Below are 26,046 nucleotides of genomic sequence, written 5' to 3'. Positions count from 1 at the left end.
GTTGTCAGTAAGCAAGCATTTAGTAAACTGAATCTGTCCATTTTTATGTCTAAATCTGTTTTAGCTGATTTGAAGTCAGTCAGATGTTGAATGAATAAGCCTAAATGTATTTAAAAATTGTCTAAGACTTCTCAATCCAAACATACATATTCTTATGCATGGGAAAATGTACGTTCAGGACAATACAAGCGTAATGATAGAAAGGTTTGATGCAGAAGGCCAGATAAGCAAATAAATGCAAGCACAGTTTGGTTTTAGGAACTTTAAATACATTTAAAATAAAAAGCCCTCTAAAGGCAGAATTTTTAATACCCAAATGCAGGATGTAGATTTTTCAAAGACAGGCATGTAGACCCAGATCCATCCTATTTAACTCTGGCCTTCCAGATCTTGGTTCCATATACAGTCTTCAACACCTAAGTTGGGTATGTGCCATAACTTGTCAGAACTTGGTCCTTACCCCACAAATGTTCCCAGTGAAATTGGGTTTTGGTCAAATTTCCACATGTTCTGATGTTTTCTTTTGTTTTGTTTTCCTATTGTGGCAACCAGCCCCTGAAAGAAGCCTCTAAATACTTTGCAAAACAGGGAATTCCTTTCCCTACGAAGGTGCCAGATGATCAGGAAACTCCACACCTGAAGGAATGCTACATTGTTGGTGACAAGGAGGGCCCAGAAACACCTATTGTGATATTTTTCCCTCTAGTAAATGACACCTTCAGGGACTACAAAGCACCTGGTAAGTTTACAGCCACACCTCACATTAACAAAGGCAGTGGCTGCCTTCTTTCGCTTTTTCACTGTGCAATATCTGATCTTCAGATCAACCTGTAAACACCAATTCAGACTCCCTTTGCTTAGATCTGAACCATAACAAGAAACTTAAAATATGTACATTTTCCTGGACAGTAGAGCAGCAGCTGGGGTCAGCCTTCGGCACACATGCCCCTTTTCGGATTTTTCATCGGTAGACTGTAGAGTTTACTGATGAAAAGTATATGCTGTCTACCTGCAGTGGCAGAAGTTAGAAGGGTTATTTCCTCTCACACTTCTTATCCTTTCCTGTAAAAGAATGCTCTGGGGAACCCAAGGATTTGATTGTTTAAAATCATTTCCAGGCTTATAATTAAGCAGATAACCTTGAAAACAAAAGTGTGAACTAGCAAAATTATGAAAATGCAACACTGAGCCATGCCAACAGCTTCTGTTCACTTCAGTGAGTCCTACTCTGAAATTTAAGAGTTTCAATAGCAACATTGTCAGTCACCTCAAAAAGAGATGGTTTCTAAGTCCTGGTACCATATCCCATGACTCCATATTTACCTCTGTTGGTGCCAAAAGTCTCAGTTGCCCATTCTCCAAATGCTAAAATTCCTAACTCATGCTATGAGAACGCTTATTTTTTAATCACTTCAAAGCCCCACAATATACTGAAAACCAAAAGTTCTGGGCTTGTATACAGTACATTAAATTTAACAGCAAAACAAATGCAGAAACTACTGTCTCAATTGTATTAATTCTTTTCCTTTTTTTTTAAAAGCAATTCGTAAAAAAATCATACAGTACTTTTGCTTCGTAGATATTCAGGATTGAGTTCATTGCACATTTGAGTTATGCAGCTGGGGTTCTGGACAGGATTCAAATAGTCTAATGGTATTTACGCAGGTCCACACACAATTCTACTCCAGCTCTTAACACAGAACAAATAACTGAAAGGTTGGTTTTTATAGTTGCCCTTTGTAGAAAGAACTAGAGAAAGGAGAAAGAACTGGAACAGGAACTGAGAGTTGGCTTCTGTACTGCTCTGTGAGAGAGTCTGCATCCCCTCTCCCCCTCAGTAATTTCCAGAACTCTGGGACGTTATTTCTAATTCAGCTATCTAGTATCAGGTGAATGTCAGATGATATGCAGATGCTACATAACATGTCAACATAAGTGATCAGGGAATCTAAAAAGGGCTGTTATTAGGTATGTAGAAGATGTATATGAAGACCTGCATGATACCTGCACATCGAAGCAAGCCTGTGCTGCCTGACCGGTTCAGCTGGTAGCTGCAGGATGAGACTAAACAAAAAAAAGAGAGAATGGGTCCTTGTTGGGTCCCCACAGGTGAAGTCTTAGCTGAGCTGACATGGAAAGCCTCAGCCCATGCAGTTTTTTGGGAGGGCTGCTAGCTCTCAGCTGAGGGTCAACCTCCATGGTCGCAGGACAGATGCTGCAGAAAGGCCTGGAGGCTCTGGGTGGATGTCTGCCCTTTGTTAGTGACAGGCAGAGATCAGCTTAATTTATAGCGCTTCCATACTATACCCTAGCCCAGATCTAGACTGTTCAGCATCTGAAGTATTAGTTCGATTAGTGGCTTCTAATACTCTCTGAGTGCAGGCAGCGAGCGCTCACTTTTGCGGAGTTCAAGAAGGGCAAGTTTGCCTTGTATATCACTTAAAAACACCCTCAGCTCAGAGGGTGCATGTTGCACCTACCCAAGTTTGGTGTACAGACCAGCTCAGCACGTGACGGTGACAAAACAGCAGCTAAATCAAAAACACTCACGGTGTCACTGTCTACAGTAGATGGCTGGGTCGAAGCTGAGATCGGCTATTATTTTGAATCACAGGTGACTTACGAAGGTCCTAGAAAAACAAGTGAGGAGATGTGTTTTGCATCTTCTGCACCCATGATTTTGTTGAGATTTGCAACACCCATGGTAGGCCTTGGGTATTTTTCTCCCTGACCAGCAACCTCCTGCGGAGGTCCCTATGAATATTTTCTCTGTGATAGCCTGCAAATAAACCTCTGCATTAGCTTTGAATCTCGTTTCTACTGTCAAATGAATTATAATAAATAGGTTAATTTTATTTGTCTTCAGATCCTAAGATATGATGGTTGTAATATTTCCTGAGATGACACTTGTGGGAATACCTGTCTAATTATTTTGCCTGGATCTGTAATGCATATGTTGGTTACCTTGAGGTGATGAAATGTGCATGAAAAGTTCTTTCAGTCTCGCTGCCAAATCTTACTGACCCAGGGAATATCAGGTTCACTCTCACTGTTGAGGTAATATAAAGCTTGTAGTTTTTCTACCAGTAGTAGATAGCTCAAGGAAATTGCAGTAAATATTTGTGCCATCTGCTTCCAGGATGTGTCCAGATAACAGCTCAGTGAAGTCTTTCAGTTTAGATAATAGAATCTAGGTTTTTTAGGTCCATTTTCTGTATTTTTTGATAATTCTTCCCAGCAGAAACCAAGAGTTGATGTAGCAGATTGTGCTAGGGGATGTGCTAGGTTGTGCTGGCTGGAAGAGTATCTGGCAGGTCACTGAGAAAGGCAGGTGTGCTTTTGGAAAGCCTGAATCACAGACATACATGGATTTTCAGCAGCCTGTTTCTGAAGGCACAGTAGTGAGGAAAATAAATGATGTAGAGTCAAAGATGGAAGATACAGGCAGTGGCAGTGGCTTCAGGCCCATCACCCAGAAAGAAACCATGCTGTCATGAGGTCCCTGCTGTAGTTATCTGCTTTGGGAGAAAGGACACAAGTGTACCTAGGACAACCCCTGCTCCCCTCACGACCACCAGCTTCTCCACCCCCTGCTGCCAACCAAATATCCTAGCAATAAAATGCCTGTGGAGGAAAAATTTTGGGTTGTGAACCACCATGTGTGTGCGTGCCTGAGGAACACCCGGACCCTGATCGCTTTTTGCTAATTAACCGAGTCATTGTTTGTCCCTTAGGTGTGAAACGTAGTCCCTCAGAGATGGCAGAGGGTGATGTTGATGTTGCCAATACCTATGGTCCGTATTACATAAACAATCTGAGTTATTCAGAGGAAGATTTTGACAAACTGGTGAACCTAAGTTACTACAACGTCCAGAACAATAAAGGTTTGATTCTTCAGGCCTTGCGTACTGCTGTGGAGCGGAAAAAGCAGTACAAGAAAGAGCAACCACAGCAAAAACCACCCAGTAGAGATGGTATGTGTGTGTCTGATAGAGAGGGAACCCAGCATCTGGCCAACTGCCCAGCACTAGCGAGTATGAAATAAAGAATCTATGAATCCTGTTAATTAAGAAAAAAATGAATTTGATTAAGAAGTGAAGAAAAGCCAAAGAATGCTAAGAATAGCACTTTGTCACTGAAAATGCTAAAGCCTGTCTGTCAGTGAAGGGAATAAACACAAAAAACAGAGCTCTTCCTTAATGTGCTTCCCTCGTTGACAACCTCAGGAACATGGCTAGGTGAGGCTGTGCTCCACTCGTGCTTGCAGACGTGACCCCTCAGTCCAACGCCAAGATGCACGGACAAGGAGGCATGAGGAAGGTTACGCCGACCGTGTTTGTGCTCTACCTGTGCTATAAAAAGAGAGGATTGTCAGTCCAGAAATGCATCAGAGAACAAAATCCATTGTCTGTAAAACGAAGCCAAGAAGCTCATTTGTGAACTAAGGAGTCTTTATGTGAATGTAAATAAATATTAAGCTTTGTATAGTAAAACACTTTTCTGGAGTCAGAGTTACAGCAAATAAACATTTTTCACAGTAAACACATTAAAGCCATTTCTTTTAGGTGCTTCTTCTTCTACTAGCAAGACAAAGTCAACATGCAGACTTAGTTCATAGCTGCTGAAAAACAATTGAAGCAGAAATTACACCTGCTCCAGACCTAGATGTGAACTGCCCCAGGATCTTGGGACCCGCTGAATTTAGGGTTACATTTAAGACCCATCTCTACAACAACCAACTCACGCTGATTTATTTTATTAAGCTGGATGTAGGTGTTATTGATATATACCAAAGGTTTAAAGCTTTAAAGTTTTTAGAATATTACATCTGAAAAAAAAACCACAAGAAACACGGACAAAGCAGATCTAAAATTGTGTACCTAATATCGCTCACCCAAATGCGATTTTTTAACTTGCTGTAGAGTATTGCAACTGAAGGTAATAGAACGTTAACTTTCAACTTTCTGATGCTTTGGTCATCATGTTAACATGGCTCCTTTCAAGTAAGTGGTCTGTTTCTTTGACAGATGGAATCCCAGGTCCCTGTTTATCCTTTTTCTAAATTAATTCTTATTCAATGCTTTTGATTTATTTATTAGACTTCTTGTACCTGCAAGCCCATGTTTCCTACAGGCTTCCCTGCTCCTTGGTTCTGCTCTAGTATCATTTATCAAGAGATCCTGTTATTGTGGGCCAAAAATGGAAGCCCTTCGCCCTTAAGACAGAGGGTCTCCTCCTAGGCAGTGCACAGAAACATAACCTTTCTGTTTACCACTTAGGTCAGTGAACACTTACCTGTGGTGCATACTACAGCTCCTGTATGGGCTCTATGCCCAGGGTTTACCTCTCATGGAAACAAGAGAGCAAAAGACGGTAGTCGTGCTGATGCGTGCTGGATCTCGTCGCAGTATAGGACAGGATGTAGCCAGAGGGCACAGCCAGACCTGGGAATTTGGAAGGGCTCCCAGGTTCCTGAATACAGTTAGAGCTTTATTGTCCGAAGGGCAAAAATTATCCCACTGACAGCAGGAAGCATCTAAGCAGGAAGTCTGAAGACAAGCAGAATGAGGTATGTGAGCGCAAACACTTCCCTGCTCTTCCTGCAGCTTGCCAGCAGCCACGAAGGGGTCACAGAGAACAATGAACACTCTACCCCATTTCCAAAAGCATACGGTGGAACAGAAATAAATATTCTGTATCTCTCAGTTCTCTCTATTCAACAAGAACACAGAGGAAAATGTCAGGGCTGATCAAAGAGGTGGAACAGCTCCCACACAAGGCGTGAATAGGTAAGGAATCCACAACCTTGGAAAAGGACAACAGGAATGAAAGGCAGAGAAGAGATCTACGAAATCTGGAGTGCCCTGTGGGAGATAATCAGGGAGTGACTGTGCACCTCTCTTCTAACACGAGACCCGGATGGGATCAGACAAAACTAACACGCAGCAGGTGCAAAGTTAACAAAGTAAGGTAGTTCTGCACGCAACATGTAATTCAGTTACAGACCTCTTTGACCTTGGATTCTGTTGGTGATAAAAGTTTGAGTTCAAAAAAAGTGATTAGTATGTTCACTGGAAAATTTTTAAGAACTGAAAAATACAAAGGATCCATATCTGCCTCAGTCCTGCACTGGATCACCAATTCCCAGAGGCTGGGAGGAAAGTCTGAGAGCGCATTGTACCTGCCCTTTATCTGTGATGTTCTCCAGTCACTAAATCCTGGATGTACCAGAGGCAGGTGGGAAAGCAGTCTCACCCCAGGCTGCAGTACTTAGGTTTTCCACATTTTTGTGGAAATCTTTACCTATTTTTGTAGATAATGAATGACCAGGAGTAGTCAGAATTCCTAAAGATGTGGTGATACAGGGCTCATTTAGAAGAAATTATTGGAGTAACATGGAGAAGATGTAAGTAACTGGAAGAATAATTACCTATGGATTAACCTATGGGGAAAAGTCATGAAAATGAGAGGACTGCAAAACGAAACTGTAAAAAGGGGTTTTAAAAAAATGAGTTAGCCAGGCAAAAAGCCCTTACATGAAATGGTACAAAACCTTTAGACTCAGCATGGAAATTGCAACAAAAGAGTTGCAAAACACATGCACAGCCCTAAGAAAAATGTGAAGCAAGGAACCAAGAAAAGACAGAGTGGGTAAATGCTCAGGACTGCGCATTATTAAAGCCGAACATCTGTTCTTTGAGGAACGACATGGGGAGGGGGTGACGGAAATAGCACATCTAAACCTGCTGATGTATTCAGAAAAGAGCTGGGGCATATAGAGAAAAGGTAGTATTGAAGGTGGAAATTAGGAGGAAGAAAGGTATGTAACGAAAAACATGAATCTGTAGATGTACCGGACCAGCAAAAAGGGATTTAAGTTGAAAGGGTATTGCAAAGGAGCCAAGGCTATAAGTGTGTATCACAAAAGATACACTTCTGACATGTTTACACACAAATTCAGCAAAAAAATCCCTCTCCTTTTTTTTTTTTTTAATAATTGGAAGCCCAAGCTTTTGTTTTCTATGTAGTGAATGAGCACAGGCAAACTTTTATGTCACAGAAAAAAAATAAAATGTGTGTTTTACTGTTCTTCAATGTTTTAATGAATATGGTATTGTATTCCATTAAAACTTCTGGTAAGATCAATGGAAAAGGTGATCTTCCCACGTGGCTTAACACGATATCAAGCCTCAAGGTTAAAACTAATGCCCCTACCCGCTACACACATCCCACAGCAAAATTTCAATGTTATGCTAAGAATTTTCACTGTTTAAAACAGTTGCTTAATGCCTAACCCCCACGGCGCTTAGTCACGCAATGCTTTGGCATCCAAAGACAGCAACCATCATCAGAAAGACATGAAAAGCATTTGAACGATTCTATGTTCAGGTCTGAGTTGTCACAGGGTTTTCCGGATTTCATTCTAAGGGCCTGAAGTTTTAGCGTGAGAGAGGCGCAGGTACAATTCCCCTCCAGAGGCGGATTTGTGGTAAAAAATTAATAAAAATAATAATAAAAAAATTCTGGTTCTGAAAAAATGACCCCACCACCGCCCCGGAAAAAAAAAAAATAACGCAAAGCACGGCACCGGCCGCGCTCCCGGCGCCGCCCCCCGCCGGGGCCGGGTCCGCCCGCCCGGCCGCCAGCCCGCCCTCCCGCCGTGCCGCGGCTGCGTGCGCGGGGAAGCGCGGCGCGCGAGGGCGGCTGTGCGCGAGGGCGGCTGTGCGGCGGCGCGCGAGGGCGGCTGTGCGGCGGCGCGCGAGGGCGGCTGTGCGGCGGCGCGCGGGCAGCGGCGGGGGGATGTTCAGCTGGCTGGGGAAGCAGGGCGGCGGGCGGGAGCGCGGCGGCGGCGATGTGGTGCAGACAGTGACCGGAGGGCTGCGGGACCTCTACCTCCGCAAGCTGCTGCCGCTGGAGGAGCACTACCGCTTCCATGACTTCCACTCGCCCGCCCTGGAGGAGGCCGACTTCGAGAACAAGCCCATGGTGCTGTTGGTGGGGCAGTACAGCACCGGCAAGACGACTTTCATCCGGTAAGAGGCCCCCGGTGCCGCGCCGCTCCTTCTCCCGCCGCGGCCGGCCCCGCTCGGGCAGCGCCGGCCGGCCTCGCCCCCGCCGCCTGCTCCGTCGCCCTGGCTCGCCTCCCGCCCGGGAATGACCCGGCCGCCCCCCGCGGCGTGCCGGGCTGCGGAGGGCGGCGGGGGGAGCCCCGCGGCCCGCCCTCCCCGAGCAGGCGGCTCCTCCGGGCGCCGCCCGTGCCGCTCCCGAGCCTGCTGCGCGCTCCGAAACTCCGCCGCTCGTTTCCTCGTCACGATTACCTCGGTTTCACGTTCTGTTGAGAACCTGTAATGTTGCTGTCTGCTTTAACGTGGTTTTTTTTTTTAATCTCTAAATTATTTCAAAGGCACTTCGCCTTAAAACGGCATGACTGCATCGGCCATCACAGACCATTTAACCTTATTTCCTTCCCCTTCTTTCCCCTAAGTAGTTTAATGCATAGATTGGATGTGATAAGACAGCGTTGATATTAAAGATAAGAGACCCGACAACGCTTTTGGGTAAGAAACACATCGTACCTGGAAAGTCCTTTTTTCCCCTCCCAACTCTTTTGGTCCATTGCATTGAAGAAGCAATATCGCTAATAAGGCAGCTTAATAGTGGTGCTGCTTTTGTTGTAGTTTCTGCATTTCCTGCGTGTCTTACTGCTAAAGCGGTTAGTAACTGATCTTAGGAAGCTGAAGTGTGCCTCGGGTATGACGAGCTTGTGAATATTTTGCATGTATTTCAGTGTGGTTATCTCTCACCTGCCCCTTACAAATCAGCCTAAGGTTACGCAAAACTCCGCAAAGACACTTGAGAGGTCACTTGGATCAAATTTTGACCTACTTGTTATATCTAAAGTTCATTCTAAGTTCATTATAATCCTTCGGTAAACTTTAGAAACGTTTCTCTTTTGGTTCCAAAGGTACAAAGGCAGCCTGGCAATAACACTTCTCTTTTTACAGGGCGGAAGACCTGCCTCCCTTCTTTTCCACCGAGTGGTGTGGTTTACCTTTACTCACCTGAGAGCTTGTCAGATGTTTACAGAGCTAATCATGTTTCTTTTCTGGTTTTATAACTAGCTAATTGGAAGCTTAAAGTTGAACTTGGTTCATTCTCAATTATTACTGAATTCCTGCAAACACCTAAAGTGGGTGATTTGGGTTTTCCTAATATTTCTTTAGCCGTGCTGATTCATTTTCTTCTTTAAAAGTACAGCTGCTTTGCTAGTCTGTATGTATTTCCGGCTAAGTGTTCTTACCTGGCTTATGGACAGGACATGGTAAGAGCATGGGTAATACAGAGAGAGAACGGTTCCAGATATGTGCCTACCAAAACCTGTTCTGCCTGCCAGCTGAGTTGCTGTGTCGTTTGCAATTCATAGGAGACTTTTTTCCCCCTCCTTTTGCCTTGGGTGAGAACACATGGTCTTGCTTTATGGACATTCAACGTTTCTGTCCTTTGCAGTTGGCCATATTTGAATGGAGCGCAAGTCAGTATTGTACTTAGAAGAGTTGATATTCCTTGCAGTGCCTTCAATGTATTTTTGCTACTGTTGCTTTGTGAGTAACTTATTATGACCTTAACCATAAAATTCTGAGCAGTGGGGTTGACTGATACTAATGTACAGTCTGAATGAGAAAAATAGTATCACTTATTACAGCTGTTTCCAGCTTTTTTTAGTATTGGCCACTGCTGGGCAAAGGTGCCCAGACAATTTGACAGAGGTAAAGTTTTCAGAGGTGTTTTCTCATGCATTTTATAAAAACATCTGCCTCAGTGGAGGAGTTGACTTCTACTGTGATGTGCCCTTTTCTTCACCCACTCACCCCTTTCTACTGTTCCCACTTCAGGTAGATTGCAGAGTGGTTTAATCCCTTACTAGGCATTTGAGAAGACTGGAGTTGACTGTTGAGCCCCAATCAGTAACGGAACAGCTGTTACTGCTTCTAGAGGACCGCAGTCTGACCTCAGCATGATAAACATTCATTACATCAGTGTTCCCTATAGAATAGGTAATAATTGGCTGAATCAGCCTGAGAAAATACTTCATTCAAGGTGGGGAGCGACTTAGACAACAGTGTCACAGTGACTGTTACTCAAAATCCAATTTAGAGGAGAAAAAGAAAAGCAAAAAATCAAAGTGCTTAGATGCTGAAGGCGAGGCTTACAAGAAGACATGGGAAAACATTGTAGTGTCCAGGTAAGCCACAAATAAATTTCCCCTCTGGTAGGCTGAATTTCCCATGGAAAAATGTCATACACGCTCAAGATTGTTGCAGTTTCGGGTTTATTATAGACAGTTTTTCTCAGAATGAAGTTGGACTATAAGGTGTTTTTTTCCTGCTAGCCTTTTAACAAAGCAAACATTATTTTAAATCTTAATTAAAACTGCTTTTTGTTCCACATTTCTCCATTCATCGTCAGGAGAGCGTACTAGATCTACTTAAGTGTTTACTATTAGGTTTATGTGTGAACAAAACAATACTGTTTAGCTGACAAGCACTCATTTGGGATTTACTTTGATTTAGACATACCGTGAGAACTTCACATTTTCATACCTCTGACACATCCACATAGTTCCTTCTACCAACTCTTAATGGAGAACATTTAGCAATGACTGAGTGTCCCTGGGGAGTAAGACACGCAAACAAACGCTTCCAGGTTTCTAACAGCCCTTTTGGTTTTTCACTTGATGCTGTTTATCCTCCTGACACTTGGAACAATGGAGTGAAACCGGCCAGTTTCGCTGTCTAAAGGTGTAGTGTGGTGGTACTGTTTTATTCAAGTATCTGTCAGTGCCGACGATTCAAACAAATGTATACAGGCCCAAACGTTAATACGCATCTGACAGTTTTTAATGGGGTGGGAGGATGGGTGAGAGCCAAACACGTATCTTGCATGTGAGTTGCATGAAGCTTTGCGGCTTCTGTAATTTGCTCAATTCTTCCTTGCTGCTTTAGTGAAAGAAGTGGAGAACAGAGGCTGGAGAGGAGTATTGCAGCATATGGGAAAGAGAAAGGAGCTGATCAGCGTGAGTTTGGAGTCGCTGACCTTTTTCTTTCCCTCTAACAACGAATTAAACTTCTAGTCTAATAATGTTTAACTTGTGAATAACTTTTCTATGATGAAAGTGTAAGACACTGACTTTTTTTTAAAGAACTTACCAAGATGAGAAAAAACAGAAGTAAATTCCTCAGCTTGTCAGGCTGTGCTTTTACTTTACTTGGAGGTATTACTCAGAGGTTAAAATAGTAAACTTACTTCTATGTAACTCTGCCAGAGCTGGGTTTTGTGAAAGCACCCTTTTATATGCATAATATCTGGAGTCTGCAAGTAGCATGCAGTCTCTTGTATGGCAAGAATGGGCTGCATCTGTTTCTTCTGGGGGGAAAAGGTCCCTCTTAATTTCTTCGGGTGAAAGCTGGAACTTCTTTGTCACTAGCTCTACCTGAAAGCTGTATTTGAGTTATTTGGAGCAGAAATCTTACACTAAAGCAAACATCTGGTAGTTATGTTGTGTTTAAAAAAATATGGAGGATTTGGTGCAGTGGGTAGTATGGAGGGGAGCAGCCTTGTGAAGGGAGACTTGAGTTTGTCTCCCCATGGATCTCACAGTAGCCCTATCCAATGCTGCTCTGTCCAGCTCACCTGTGTTCGTGCATTAGTATGTCTTAGCTGAAGTGTTTGGACTTCAGATGATTATCAGTATCCAAAACTCTGAGTAATCTTTGCTATCTCTGGAACTTTGTTAAACCAGTTTCCCATAGTCTGGCTATAGATCTTGCAAAGGAACATAGATGAATGTTTATTGGCAAAGGAGAAAGGTTATAGCCCAGGTAAAAACAAAGGGAGAGGAGTCAACAGGATGCCTGTTGTTTGATCTAGACCATCTTTGGGACGCTCGCTATTTTTAAGCGTTCTTCCTGTGAACCTTTTTGAACTCCCTGTCTGCTGAAAATTCCTGAGAAGGGCATGCAGTTGCGGATGCTAAAAATTCAGGTATTTTCCTGTGTTAGTGTAGCATACTGTAGAAAAACATTTGCAGCTTTTCAGTTTACAGAAGACTGCTCATCCCTTTTGGGTGGATAAGTGAAACTGGTATTTTCATGCTGAGAGGAAGTGTGGTATAGCTTGTACAGCCAGTGCTCAAGAACTAGGGTTTATTTTAGTCTGTACTGATTCTTGATGTGCAACTGTGAGCCAGTCTTAATGGAAAATACCTGCCTTGCAAAGTGTCTCCTGTGACTGTTGAATAGCTATACCTGGCTCAGTACTGTGACTATTGGGTAGGACTCAGTATTGGGAAGGAGGGCTTGCCTTCCTGGATTGTTATCGCTGTAAAAACCTGGTTTTTAAAGCTTCGTCTGTGACATTAACTTGGAAGTATCACTGCAGTTCAGTAGCATTCTTGTTTCATCCTCATTCTTGTTGAGTAATTTCAATAAGCAGCTAATCTGAATTTGCACTATTAAGTTCCAAGCAGAAAATACAGATGTTGGAAATCCTGAATGGCGCTCCACACTTCAACTCCTCATAAATTCTGCAAGTGTTACGTGTGCAGCAACTTCATGAGCAGGCCATGAGATTATTTTTTTAGTCACTTAAAAGACCACCACAGCTGAATGTCCATAACTGTGCCAGGCAGGTTCATGAGCTTATGATGGGTAGCAATTATCCTAATAGGATATTCTGTTGTAACAATAGGACGCCCTGGAGGCATCATATCCTGCATTCAGATCCCATCATGTAGTTTTTCTGTGACGTGGGATCTGGGACTTGTGTCATTTGCGTTTGATTCAGTAGCGTTCTTCACTGCTGCTCTGAGAGCTTCTTGTCACGTGTGTTGCCACCTTATAAACTGCTGCCTCTGTCAGCAGAAGGTTGGGAATGCCAATTCAAGAGAACAACTCAGTGACAAGTCTTATAGAGATTCTTTCTCTTTTAAAAGAAGGGCTACGAGGAAAAGCAGAATTGAGAGACTCTGAAGTAGAACATTTTATGGTGGAAAGCTAAAAATCTTATTTTAGAAATTAAATGTATAACTGAACTTTCAAATCCATACTGTGGGTAAGTCCAGTATAGCTTTAGTGAAAAATGGTAGTGGCTCTTGCGAGTTAGCCTTTGCATCCCTTTTGAGAGCTCTAGTCTGCAGTGGTGTTCCGCGAGGAGGCAGGAACACCCTTTTGTGTTTCAGGTGTTTAGCTATTTGCTACCACACTTGAAAGTCCTGGGTTTCCATGCATAGAGGGTTCAATTGCTGACCTGTCAAAGGAGTTTTGTCCTCATTTTGATACACGATCTGCTTCACAAAGATGAGGGATCTGCTGCATTGTACACTTCTGCATGTGCAGAGGGGTTTAACTGCTGGGGTTTTTTGCTTTTGGAGAGGGGTTAGTTTTATTTCCCTGTTACTGTGCATTAGGGACAGCTTATTCTAGAAGTAGAACAGATCAACTTTGGCTTGTTCTGGTATGACCATTCTTGTGTTTCTCCTTTCCCACAGTTTTTAGGATTGGCCTTTTTCTTTTTTATTTGTTTGTGTGAAAGCAGGAAGCTGTAGGAAATCTCATGTTCTATGAATGTGTTCTATGCTTTAAGCCTCCCGGCTCATAGGGTGAGCTGATTGGAGCCAGTTTGCTAAGGCTAGTGGAAAAAGAACTTTGAAATGTGTAGTATATATTTAGTTCCTTAAATTCAGCTTCTGTGCACTGACCTATGAAGTCTCTGAATGTTTGGGTATTGAATTTAAAGATAGAGATTGTTCAGCAAGTACACATGCTTTGTAGAATGTTGGGTTTTTTGCAGCAAAAGCAGCCTGCAAGTCCTCTCAAATCAGTAAGGGTTTATGAAATGATAGCAGAACAGGCATAGTGCTGTTTGATTAAGAGCCAGAAAAAAACTACTATTCAAAGACCTATGTTAATGTAGATGTTCTTAAACCTAACTAGTGCTGTCATTGCATGTAGGACCATCACCTGTGCCTGAAGAAGAATTCTCATTTAAATGCAGCTTTGGTTAAGTAAAAAGTTAGATTGTAGTTGGTTAAAACTGTGGGTTTTCTAAGAGCTCCAGGGTGGCATGGAACCCATGGAATTAATAATTACAAGGTTACTTGAGTTGACTGGAGACTTCTAATGCTCCTGTAATGTCAAATTACAGCGTACTTGAAAACAATTTGGTCTTAGTCTGAAGGGAACATTTTCCAGGTGGTGCTGATGTGAATGAGGACAACAGCACCCTTGCTTTGAAGTTAAGCAGGGTTGTCTGCTTCTGTTTTTGAAAAGTGACAGTTATTGTAGTGTAAGCTGGAGGAAGATTGTAAGCTGGAGGCTTGCTTGATAGGCTTGGGGATTCTCTTGATTTTCACTTGCCATCCAGGAAGGGATGCGGACAGGCTTTTTCTGTAAATGCATGTTCCAGTTCCAGTAATTTTTAGCATTTAAATACGCACATCCTTCATTTGAGACCTTGTTGTCTGGAAAGTCAAGACTTGGTGTATCAGATTTGGTCCACTGAGTGTTTGCTGTCTGCATCTCCGAGTAGGTTACTCAAAGGGAGATGCAAGATGGTTTCTGTTGGTACAGTGCTGCCTGACTTGATGCCTCTTGGAAACACATTACTGTTGGGCCTCAAGTTCTGCAGGTCTGACTTAGTTAACAATTAGTTTTTGATATGCAGGTCAAAAGAAAAAAAAAAAATCCTTTCCTCACTACCAAACCCATGTAACTGTATTGTCTCATAACTGTGTTATCTCTGCCTGTTGTAAGATGAGCTAAAGTTAGTAAAATCATACTGAGTTCATCAAAGGGTTAGATCTGTCAGCAAACTGATGCTGCTCATGGGCTATTTCAAACCAGTCCCTTTTAATACCAACAGCACTTGCATAGCCTTGAAAACACACGCAAAAGCAGTAATGTCTTGTGTAATCTCCAGCACTGGGATTGTTGGTAGAAGCACCCACTTGAGTTGTTCACGTGCTGCGTTTGAGGGAATGCTTCCACCCTGTTTTTGAAAAGGGATTTACATTATCCTTTTAGCGAGTTGTGAAAAACTGGAATTCAGTTGTGGGATTTTTTTTCCCATCCCTAGTTAATAGAAATAATGAAATGCAGGAAAAAATGTAATTTTATTATTCTAGAGTGTGTGAATCCTTGGGAATTTTCAAGCAAATTTTAGGTATTTGCTTTTCCTATAGTTCCCAGTCTTTCATTCTGTTACTCTATGTATTCTCCATCTCTAGATACCTGCTTGAACAAGACTTCCCAGGCATGCGGATTGGACCAGAGCCTACCACGGATTCTTTTATTGCTGTGATGTATGGAGATTCAGAAGGAAGCGTTCCTGGAAATGCTCTAGTTGTTGATCCTAAGAAGCCATTCCGCAAACTCAGCCGCTTTGGAAATGCTTTCCTGAACAGGTGAGATCTGTTTGCTTGCTGTCTTTTGATTTTTATGCTTAAATTTCTCCTTGATACTCTCATCAAGCATCAGTGTTTTTTCACTAGTTTTTTTCTGCTGTATTTGTTTTGAGCAGCATCGAATAAATATTCAGATACAATCAGGAGGGGTGGCAGTTCAAGTGAATTAAAAAAAAAAAAGGCAGTACTGCATAGGGTAGTACTAGCATAGAGCTGTGTACACTTGGTAAAACTTAAAAAAAAAAATTTTTAAAGGTAAGGAGTGTTTATATACATGTTCAGTTATCAGAACAGAAAATAATTGTTAAAACCAGTTCACAGAAAACTGCTGAAACACTCCACTGGCTAACTTCTTTGTAAGGCATTGCGTCAGCTGGAACCCAAGATCAGTTTGGGCACAGATTCCTCTGCTCAGTAAAACTGGTAGATTAGTACTATTACTAGAAACTACCATCCAAAAAAAGTAAAAATATCTTTTCCCTTTGATGCTGTCTTGTTCCTGGTCTCACTGGTCTCACCTGAGGTCTTGGTATAGCTCTTTGAAGTTGTAAATTGCTTGGATATGTAGAAAGGCCTACAGGAATGGAGAATATTTGAATATAGCTTCTGGATAAAGTATATATTCAGACTATTAAGTGTTTAATTTTAACTAGCTGGTCTTCAAGCAGTCGCATAGACCAGGATGATAGCATTAGCTTCTCGATGACTGCTGTGTATTTGCAAAAAAGGTGAGAGTTGTTCAGGGGCTCTGAATATTGCTGTGGGTAACTTAAGCAGCAGGCTAAATATTTCCAGTTAAAAGTTATTAATAACTTCGCATTGTGTGAGCAATCACATTGTTTTCTTCCTGCATTTGATGATGGCTTGACATGGAGGCCTGGTTTTGCAAGCCAGTTAATCTAAATTGGTTCTCTTTTAACAATAAACTTTCCTGTTTGGCCAATAAACACTGGCATGTGTTAAAAGTTTGTCATGTGCAGTCTTATCTCTGTCTGTGCTTATTCACAGAAGAAAGTTTATAGCTGCTTATAATTGTCTTGGCTATCACTTTGTTGAGAGATAAGCACATGTGCTGTGGGAAGCTTCAGTCAAGTCCCATTTTAAATAACAATTTTGTGGTCCAAGACCCTTTTCTGTGAGATTATTGGCTAAGTCTTGTCCTCCAGGTCACTGTTGTATTTCTCTCTTTCCCCATGGTTGTATTCTCTATGAAAAGTTAATATAGTTATGCTGTAAATAGTATTTTGCATAATATTTAAATATTGACACAGAACATGTAATAATACTAAATGTTTGTTTGGGTGAATGGGTTACATAATTTTTTGGCTAAATCATCTGTTTAGCTAGTTGCGTCAGATCCTGAATCTTGGGCAAGCAAGATTATTTGCTAACTAAAAAGATGTACATTCAAAGTAACAGACTGAATTATTCCAGTTCTTTTGGTGACTGTGGTATTGTTATATTGCAGTGCTGTAAGCAACCTTATCTTCCCCAGCATTCGCATTTACTCAGTTTTGCAGCAGAGATCTAGGTGCTTATACTCCCCTAGCCCCATGCTTGGTCTGCCACGCTGGTCATATTGCTGCTTTTTCAAAAATGTACACTCATTCGTCTTTCCTACTTTACCCAGGTGAAATTGTCTTAGGCTTTATTTCCGTATCTTTGAGTAACTTCTTCCTGTCATCTTTACCTGTGATCATGCTACATATTTTGCTTTGCCTTCTCTCATTTGCCATGCTGACAGCGACAATGCTTCATACCCAATATTACATTTTTCATTCCTGTCTTAATAGATTTCTCTCTACTTTTCTCTCCTCAGCCCTACCTTTTTTTTTAATGATTTCACAGTCCTAGTGTTTTGTTTTGTGGAAAAACTTAAGGTATTACTTTTATGAGGGTATGGACATTTAAGATTGTGAAGTCAAGTGCCCTTTACATCTAAAGGTCGCACGAAAGGAAACAGTGGCTGAGGTAATGGAGAAACTAAAACCAGACAAGCACATGTAGCACAATCAAGGCTTGTACTTACTAATTAGCCGCATTAATTTATTGATGGTACCTTTCCCTTTTTTCCATGACCCCTTCTTATTTCCCCCTGTATCTCACTGCTTGTGATAGATGACTGTAAGGCTCCTGGTTGTAGAAACTTGTCTCTTATTTCTCCTCTGTACTTTCAAAGAAAGTTGTGGGGTGAAGGTGATGGTGACAGGGCCTAGTGTGTCCTTGGATGCTCGTTAAAGTAAGTGAAGAAAGAATATTGCAGTATACCAGAAGATCAGGAAAATAAGTTAGTGCTGCTGAGATGAAACACATGGGCCTGCTCTATTCTAACAGGTATCTGAATGGACACAAAAAGGAGTATAAACTCTTACTAGATTCTTTGAGTCATCCAAAGTTAATCTAAAAAAAAAATTTTTTGACATGATTACACAATTGCTGATTTCATTTTTGCAAACAATGTCACTTATTTTTGCAAAGATAGTCTTAATATTGCTGGCTTTCTTTAACAATAGTTTTATAATAATATGAAAAACATGACAGTATCAAAGGTCTAATGTGTCATAAGCAGATACAGTCATCTGACTATTTTTATAACACTTTTTTGTGAATGTCTTGTCATTTAGGTAGATAGTATGTAGTTTTGCTTTTTATGACACGCAACTTAAAATCATGCTTTATACAGGTCATGTAAGAAATAGTGATTCAGAGCCAAGTCTCAATGTCAAAAAGAGATGTTCAAATGCAACTAGCATTAGAGTTTTAAATTGTCTGAAATATTAGTTTGATGTAAGATTTTTAACCTGTTGTTGTCTTTAGATTATGGTTATATTGTAAAAGCTACAGCCAGTTAATTCTAAGTTTATCCTTTTGTTTCGTATCCTTTTCCTACATGCTTTCCTCCTCCCTTTGCCTCTAATGACTGCTGTGAATGCTTCATCGTCTTTGAGGTCTGTTGCTCTCTGCTTTCTTGCACAGCCTTTTCCAGCTGTCCCAGTTTGGGTGGTGCCTAAGTCAAAATACGGCTGTATTGTTTAGCTGAAATAATGGTGCCTGTCTTCCTGTAAGATAGGCCTGGAAACATCTCAGTGATACTAGAACAGTACTGGGCTTTCTAAGGTTGAAATCAAGCAAAAAGAAAAAACATAAGAAAATTCAGTTTAATGCTTCCATATTTATGAAAGCTACTTCATGTTGTACATACTAGTGATGTATTTTTTTGTAATGGTTGACATGGTGAAATATATTTTGTCACTTATGCACATCTGCTATGCTTCCATAAAATGTGTTTGCTTTAACATAGTGTCTCCTTTAGGTTTTGGAAAGTTGAAAAATATTATTTTATTCAATAGTACCTCACTACTCTTTCAAAAACATCTCTTAAGCTAGTAGAAAATTAGCCTTAGTGGAAGAGTTTGTTTCATATATGCAGTATTTTCTACACCTGGTGTTCCACAAAAAAAAACCAAAAAAACACAAAGAGAAACGCTAGTGCTGTTTACATATGCTGAGATTTCATCAGGCCAAAGTAGCTGCTGTTTCCTTATCCCCTCTTGGGTTGTGTGCTTTTGTTACAGGCTTGTTACTATAGGGTCACCTGAAAACCAAGGTGAAGTGAGGTGCAAGGATTTTTTTTCTTCCTGATTTCCTTTGAATCACCTGATCGTTATCTGTCCAACAATAGCTTCCAATTTTTGATATATCTTACATTTCATATCTGATATTTGACTGCCTGAACTCTTCCTAACTCAGATTATCTTTGGTCTTAAAGTTTTTTTTTTTGACCTTGGCATGGTTAAAACTTGCTGTCTGTGATAGCCTATTTCTTGAGGTAAGCTTACAGCCTGAGCCAGCGGCTTAACCCTCTGCTAGGCTGCCTCTGGGCAGCTTCACAGGAGGAGAGTAGGTTACATTGTGTGCTTGTTAGTATGGTCTTCAGCTCCTACCCGATAAGAAGATTAAACTCTTATGCAAATCTCTTAAAGGCAGTTTATGATGAAGGGAGATTAAGTTCTTCAGTCAAGAACTATCCCAGAACCATCAGAGTAATTTGCATTTAACACATGAAGTGTTCTGCACTATTCCCAGAGGCCTTGTGAATTATTTATTTTTCATAATACCACCATTGAATTTGTGTGTATTTTGAACTCTTGGTTCTGGCAGTGTGAAAGCTTTTGCTCAGTTTGTGGGAGAAATACTGTCATTTTCAGTCCTCCGCAAACCCTGCTTAAGTAGACAACCATGTTGTCAGCTCTTTCAAAACTTGGAATTTTATCAGCACTTAAACATAGGGTTTTACAAAGTTTTCCTATGTTTTCTTTTTTATGACAAGCTCTCTGTTTACCTTTTGTTTTCTTAAACCTGTATTGTTGCCAAACGTTATGGGTTCATTAGGACTTCAGAAACTTTAAAATCTCACTTGAGTCATTCTAAAAGCAGGTACATAAAGGGGAGCTCTCAAGGGACATCTATGTGTGAGCTAGAGCTGTTATTAATGTCAGGTTTTTTCCTTCCACCTTTCCTGCAGGTTCATGTGTTCTCAGTTACCCAACCAGGTACTGAAGAGCATCAGCATCATCGACAGCCCTGGCATTCTCTCTGGAGAGAAGCAGCGGATAAGCAGAGGTGAGTTGCAGGGCTTGAAAATAGCTGAGCTCACAAATAGTACTGGACTTGCTGTACTGGGCAAGTTGTCACCTTGACCTGTTGGGGGCCTGTTGTAATGGTATTGAGTGGTGGTGTGTCCCAAACTTTCTTACTACAAGCCTATTAAACCCATGTTTTAAGGCTGGGTATAGGGTTTGGAATTTTTTCTCTTGAAAACTAGTGGGGTTGGGATTTCTGTCATCCTGCTGCTATGGCTGTAAATGGCTACGGTTCCATGGTCTGACTAGTAAGTGCTTTGACACTCTTAGAAAAAGCCATATTTCCATAATTTTAATTGCTTCCCACAAAGTAATAATGAATAGACTCATAAGTATTGAAGTTCATGAATGAAGACATGTTTTGTAATACCTATAGCTCTTCAAGCTGGTCATCTTTAAAAACTGAGGGGTTGGTGCTTATATTGTAGGCACCGCTGCTGGTGTTACTTCTTAAGGTTGCACAGTCATGCAATAATATAATTTTCAGTCCGAAGAGTTAAGGTAGCCAGAGGAAGAGGAGATGAAAATATTTTTAATAAAACGAAAATTCAAAGAACTGAACCCTGTTTTTAACATGCTGTTTAAGAAGTTAGCCTGTCTTTGAGAAACTATTAAAACAAAATAGCGTAAGGTAAATAACTTTCTTCCTTGTTTCCTTCAGCTGCATTTAAGTGCAGGTCAGAGGTTTCTGTGGAGTTATAAATGGTAGTGATCCAGTGTGTGGTTTATGCTGCCCTCTGTTTTCAGACCTTTGCTTAAGAAATGGGAGCTTGGGTGTTTCATGTCTGTAGGAGGAGAAATAATCAGTTCTTTAACATATCACACCTGGGATTTTTTTGAGGAAATCCTGGGATGAGCACAATATATAGCAGCTGTGCAACTATAGTCTTGTCTTGTACTGACAGAACAAGAGGCTAACTTCTTAGGACTGTAATCTAAACTATGCTTGCTTAGTAAACTGGTCTACTAGATGTCTCTGGATTCTTTGTTCAGAGATGGAATGTGGGTTTTTTTGTCCTCTTCATTGCTCATACAGCCATGTAGAGCATTCATCATGGTGAGAGCACTGTGTTTTCGTGTATGTGATACATTTGGTGAACTAGTAGAGATGAACAGCATGAGTGCTCTTCATCTGTGCAAGCAAAGGCTTGAATGTTGTGAAACCAGATGAGTAAAACAAATACTGCATGTTGGCACTCTTATTTCTAGGCAGAAATAACCAAATGTATAACTAATGATCTTTAATCCTGAAAAATCTTCTCGTAAGATGTCCAAAAAATGTTTAAGTCTCAGTTTACGCAGAGAGTCTGATAAAATCGAAGCTGGTCTTAAATCTCCTATTTCTGCTTCTCCGTTGTGGATTCCAGCTCCCTTTTTCCAGCATTAAGACAAATTAGGTGCATCTTTCTCCCTCTCTGCTTGTTGTATCAAGGGGAAATGATGCTTGGCAGCATTCAAGTATCTGTTGCCACTTCCATAACATGGCAGTGAATATGAACTAAGCAGAAGACTAGAGCATCATGTTAATATGCCACTGAAAAAGTGAGAAATTGTGTGACAAAATTCAACACCATTAGGGATTGCTGTGGAAGTCCCAGACTTCATGTGTGGGACAGAGTTGTTTCACTCAGGGTTACCTTTCACTGGTAGCCCTGCGGTGCTTAAAGGACCGCGGCTCTTCACTGCCATCTAGAATTGCTCTTGTGACCTAACAAAACATGACTGTTTTTCCTTTATTGTTCAGAAACTCCATTTCTTGATGGTATGTGCCTTACTAATTGTTTTTATGGCCTAGCTGGTCTGCCCTTTGGTATGGTAGACTTTCACCTAAGTTGACAATGTTCAGTGATAACCTTAAACTCTTACCTGTTTCCCAGCCTTTAACTTGATGAGTTTGAACTTCATGAATTTTTTTTCAATGTGTTAAGGGTTGTCTTGAATATGTAACTTGACATAGTTCTTTCATCACAAATGTGGTTCTCCTATATGCCGTTTAGCTTTAACAAGTGAGGTTGTACATAAATAAGGTTTTGGGAGTCAGCTTTAGAGCATTGTTCTCAACGTGGCCTAGGCTTGCAGGGCAACTGCTGCCGAGGTTTAAGGTTTCATATACTTAGACGTCAGCATACGTGAAGTACCTACAAGTCACTGTAGGAACTTATTACATGCTCTTATGATTAGGCAATACTGCGCTCACCCGTGTCTGAAATACTGCATTGTTGGCTACATTTCCTGTATGTGACTTTTGGGCTGCTTATGCCGTTTCCAAACAGGTGGTTTTGTGGAGTACAAACTTGACTTGTCCTGTGGTGCTGCACACAGCAAAGCCTGTCTGACCTGCTTACCGAAGGAGACTAACTTCAACATATTTATGTGACAAGTCTAATTTAGCATGTTTTGAAGTTTGAGTTGCTTAGATTACTTTTTAAATCGCTGTGTACAAATGTAAGCAGGATTCTACAAGACGTTTCATGCTGTCCCTATTCGTGTGTCCATCAGAGAAGATTCTGTTTATACACCTTCAGGCCAACAAAGTTATTTTTCCTACGAAATGTGTATTGATACCCCTTAAATTCACTAGCTGCTTCTCACTGAAAAAGGTGTGCTTTGCTGTGGAACTGCCATTTCCTTTCATTGTGTAGGCGATCATAGATTCAAGCATAGGGATACTTTTCTGTGCTTGCCAGGAGAATTCTAAATATACAGGGTGATTCTTCAGAATTTCTTTTCTGACAGTTTCACAATTTCGTATTTTGAAATTTTATAGTTCAGCAAATTTTGTAAGGTTTTGTTTTCTTTCTATTTCTCTCAAACTTCTGGTTTTCTTACTAATCTTGCTGCTATTTTCTAAATAATATATACAAGATGAGGTTTTTCATAATTCAGTAATGGAATATGACATTTAATAACACCTGATAAGTATTCTTAGATGCTTTCTATTCTGCACATTATTGGCATCTGTTCATGTCTGACCTTTTAAGTTACCTTTCTAGAAGTTTAGCTTGTTTCTAACATTGGTGAGCGGCATCTTTTCTCATTGGTCAAGTTTTAATGTGTTTGGTGGCAGAACAACTTTACAGGACCTCAGTGTAAAACCTTCAGTCCTTGCTGTTGGGGTGTTTTTCCATCTTCCCATGAGCAACTGCTTAGCTATTTATTTACCTATGAGTGGGTGTAACACCTGCATAATGATAGAATTTGACAGGTATCACTAGGAGTAAGGGTGAAGCCTTCTGAGACCAACAATGCAATCAAATGTTAACTTTCAGTTTTAAAATGCAGGAAACCAGTGAAGGGACTACGTAAAAATACAGGATATGTGCTACTTCTCATGTTTTATTTATAACTCTGGAAAGCATCCAGGCCACAGATGAAGGAGCTGATTGCTTTCTGAAGGGTCAAAAATATACAAAGAGCGCTACATTCAGAGCTGTCTCTCTTGACACACCTTTCCCAGTCCTGTTGTCGGCAGGAGGACGTGCCAGAAGCTTCCTGCCTGTCAGTTCAGAGGCTGTGTAAGTGGCTGGAGGAGAATGCGCAGACTGTGCCAGCATTGTCCCTGGTCAGACAATGCCTGTCTCTGTGCTGCTTCTGCATCACCGGTGACGTTCACAAAGGCCACATCAGACAGAAATGTGCGTATGGTTTGCAAGACTTAGAAGGAACAATGGCTGTAAGGAGAGGAGGAAGGAGAAGCATCGTCTGGCAGGGTGGGGGGAGGAAGTGCTTTTAGAAAGGGAGGGGCGGTTTGGTTCATGACTGAGCAGCATGAAGGCAGGGGTTTCAAGAAGTATGGGGAAGTAGCTGAGAGGAGAATGGAGGGTATTGGTTAGTTGCATTTTTAGAACTGGAGTTACTTAAATACAGGTAATTTTCTCAGCTGACTGTGGCTTGTGAAAATGTAATAGCAGATTAAATAAGGCAATGTATATAGTGGCAGCATTGTGTCAGGCTTTGTCTTGCAGTGAGACACTGTACGTTGGTTGTCCTTAGGGTTAGTCCACCACCGGGAGTGCAGTAAGAGGGTTATCCAGGAGTGCTGGGTTGAGAAAGGCTTTCATTAACATAACTGGAAACTTACACCCCGGACAGCAAGAAGTGCACCTTTCCATGTGGGACTGGGCTCCATATGAAAGACTGTGAAGTTTAGATGCTCAACTGTGGCAAAGCATTAGGCATGGGAGAAAGGCTTCTCTTGTCCGTGTCCAAATAGCGTGTTGTAGCCTTGGCTGTGGTCCTCAGGCAGCAATGGCAGGTGGGATCGCTCCAGCACTCTGCCCACCCCGACTCGTCTGGGAAGCAGGTACTGTTCTTTGAGCTTGGAGGCTCCTCATTGCAGCGTTCATCCGAGAGGTGCCTCTTCTGCTGTGCCAGTGGCACCAGCCCCGGGGGAGCAAAACTGGACATTCTGCCTGTCTGTGCTCATAGGCAGGGTGAGCCCATCGAGCCTCCCTAATTGTCTTCTGAGTTGCAAAAACTTTGGGAGGTGGTATTAGGGCAAGTTGGAGATATTTACCTTGGACCCACAAGGGAAAGCCTACCGTTTGCTTAAATCTTTATTACAAACCTGCACAGAAATTTGACCCATGCTCATACTGCACAATTGCACAGCTGTATCTTTGAGTATGGCTGGTGGCTGTCATGCACAGAGCATGTGTAACCGCTGAATCTGTATATAAAATATGTTCACTTCTAATGAGAAATTTTCATTAAAATGAATAGATTTTTTTTTTTCGATTTTTTTTTGAGGTCTTTTTCTTATGCACTTTCAACAGACGGACTTTTCTTTCTCAAAGCAAATGTTTCAGTAATATTTAATTCAAATGTAAAATAAATTTATTGCTAATTAACATACACTTATTGACTGTACAGTTGTTTTTACAGTGCAAAATACATCAAATGTGTGATGTGAATTTGTATATTTATTTAACCAGCCTTACAAGTCACCTTCTCACATATCCATTTTTTGAAAACTTAGTAAGATTTAACTTGCTTCATTTTGCAAATTTATGTATTTCGTTTAAAGCTTACTTCCTTCTACATGAGTGAAATCAGAACAGGTATATTGCATAGCTCAGATTTGCGCACTGTTGCAACTATGTTTTGACAGGGAAGCGACTTACAAGATCTCACTTCTCCCTTTCTTCCCTGCTAAATATTTATAAAGGTATATTATTTGTACTGGTTTTGATGAGATTATTAGTGTAAAGTGAGAAGAGTTATCTTCCAGCTGAGTTTTGTGCAGCTTTCCTCCTTGCCCCCATCTTCCGTCTCACATTCAGCCCTTCGGGAACTGGTCACAGGAAAGGACGTACCAGAGCAGCATTATCTGTAAAGGGGCTGGATTTTGCATTCCTTACAAAGCAGTCCTTTTAATGGGAAGGGTTATGTTGGCTTTTTTTAACTGGCTCAGCCAGTTGATGAGTCTGACCTGCATCCTTTTGGATCCTAATAATACCTTTTTAACATAGCCCTCTCCTTTGTTTGATGTGTCTGTGCTGAATTTTTAGTGAAGTTTTATCTCTGTTTTTTGGGAGGGTGAGGGAAGGCAGGTGACTGGGACATTTTCTTACTGTTAACTAGAATTTCTGGATTTCATTTCGTATGTGATTTGTAATTTTTAAAAAGAAGATTTAAGACTGAGTTCTTTCCTACGTTGCTAAACATGCACAAGTACGCTCCCTGACAAATCTTGGGTTCACCATTTTTTGCTCTTACGTTCATGTATGTCTACTTTTTGTGATGTTGGCCCTAGTCAGATTCTACTAGAAAGCAGGAAAAGCTGATTTACTTTTGGTTTCCCTGTTAAAGACCAACAACTCGAAGGTATAACAAATAATGACTTGACTGAACCGGTGTTGTTTTAAGAAAAGCTAACCAACTTTACAATGTCCCCATACTCTATTTGTACTGTTTAAAAGATGATAGGGAGAATGAGGAGTG

The 26,046-nt window shown here is 41.2% G+C and overlaps 2 protein-coding genes across 4 annotated transcripts in view; both read left to right on the top strand.

The window, feature by feature from the left end:
* The window catches only part of LOC142062737 (cytosolic phospholipase A2 epsilon-like), a 37,494-nt gene extending 32,955 nt beyond the window's left edge, over positions 1 to 4,539 (top strand). The window contains exons 20-21 of the mRNA XM_075105638.1: positions 553 to 739; positions 3,735 to 4,539. Coding sequence (XP_074961739.1) covers positions 553 to 739; positions 3,735 to 4,045 — 498 coding nt within the window. The 3' untranslated portion in view covers positions 4,046 to 4,539. The remainder of the gene's footprint in view (positions 1 to 552; positions 740 to 3,734) is intronic.
* A 3,110-nt stretch (positions 4,540 to 7,649) lies between these two features.
* EHD4 (EH domain containing 4) overlaps positions 7,650 to 26,046 on the top strand; it is a 31,396-nt gene continuing 12,999 nt past the window's right edge. Inside the window, exons 1-3 of one of the 3 annotated variants that reach the window (XM_075105641.1) lie at positions 7,650 to 8,033; positions 15,284 to 15,460; positions 19,986 to 20,083. In XM_075105641.1, coding sequence (XP_074961742.1) covers positions 7,801 to 8,033; positions 15,284 to 15,460; positions 19,986 to 20,083 — 508 coding nt within the window. In that variant the 5' untranslated portion in view covers positions 7,650 to 7,800. Of the gene's footprint in view, positions 8,034 to 8,431; positions 8,559 to 11,055; positions 11,075 to 15,283; positions 15,461 to 19,985; positions 20,084 to 26,046 lie in introns of those variants that run through there. The other 2 variants (XM_075105639.1, XM_075105640.1) reach the window with 2 other exon arrangements.

Source organism: Phalacrocorax aristotelis, chromosome 10 (genome assembly GCF_949628215.1).
Source record: "Phalacrocorax aristotelis chromosome 10, bGulAri2.1, whole genome shotgun sequence".
NCBI classification, from domain to species: Eukaryota; Metazoa; Chordata; class Aves; order Suliformes; family Phalacrocoracidae; genus Phalacrocorax; species Phalacrocorax aristotelis.
Note: the sequence above shows the minus strand (reverse complement) of the source record. Positions and strands in the feature narration are given on the sequence as shown.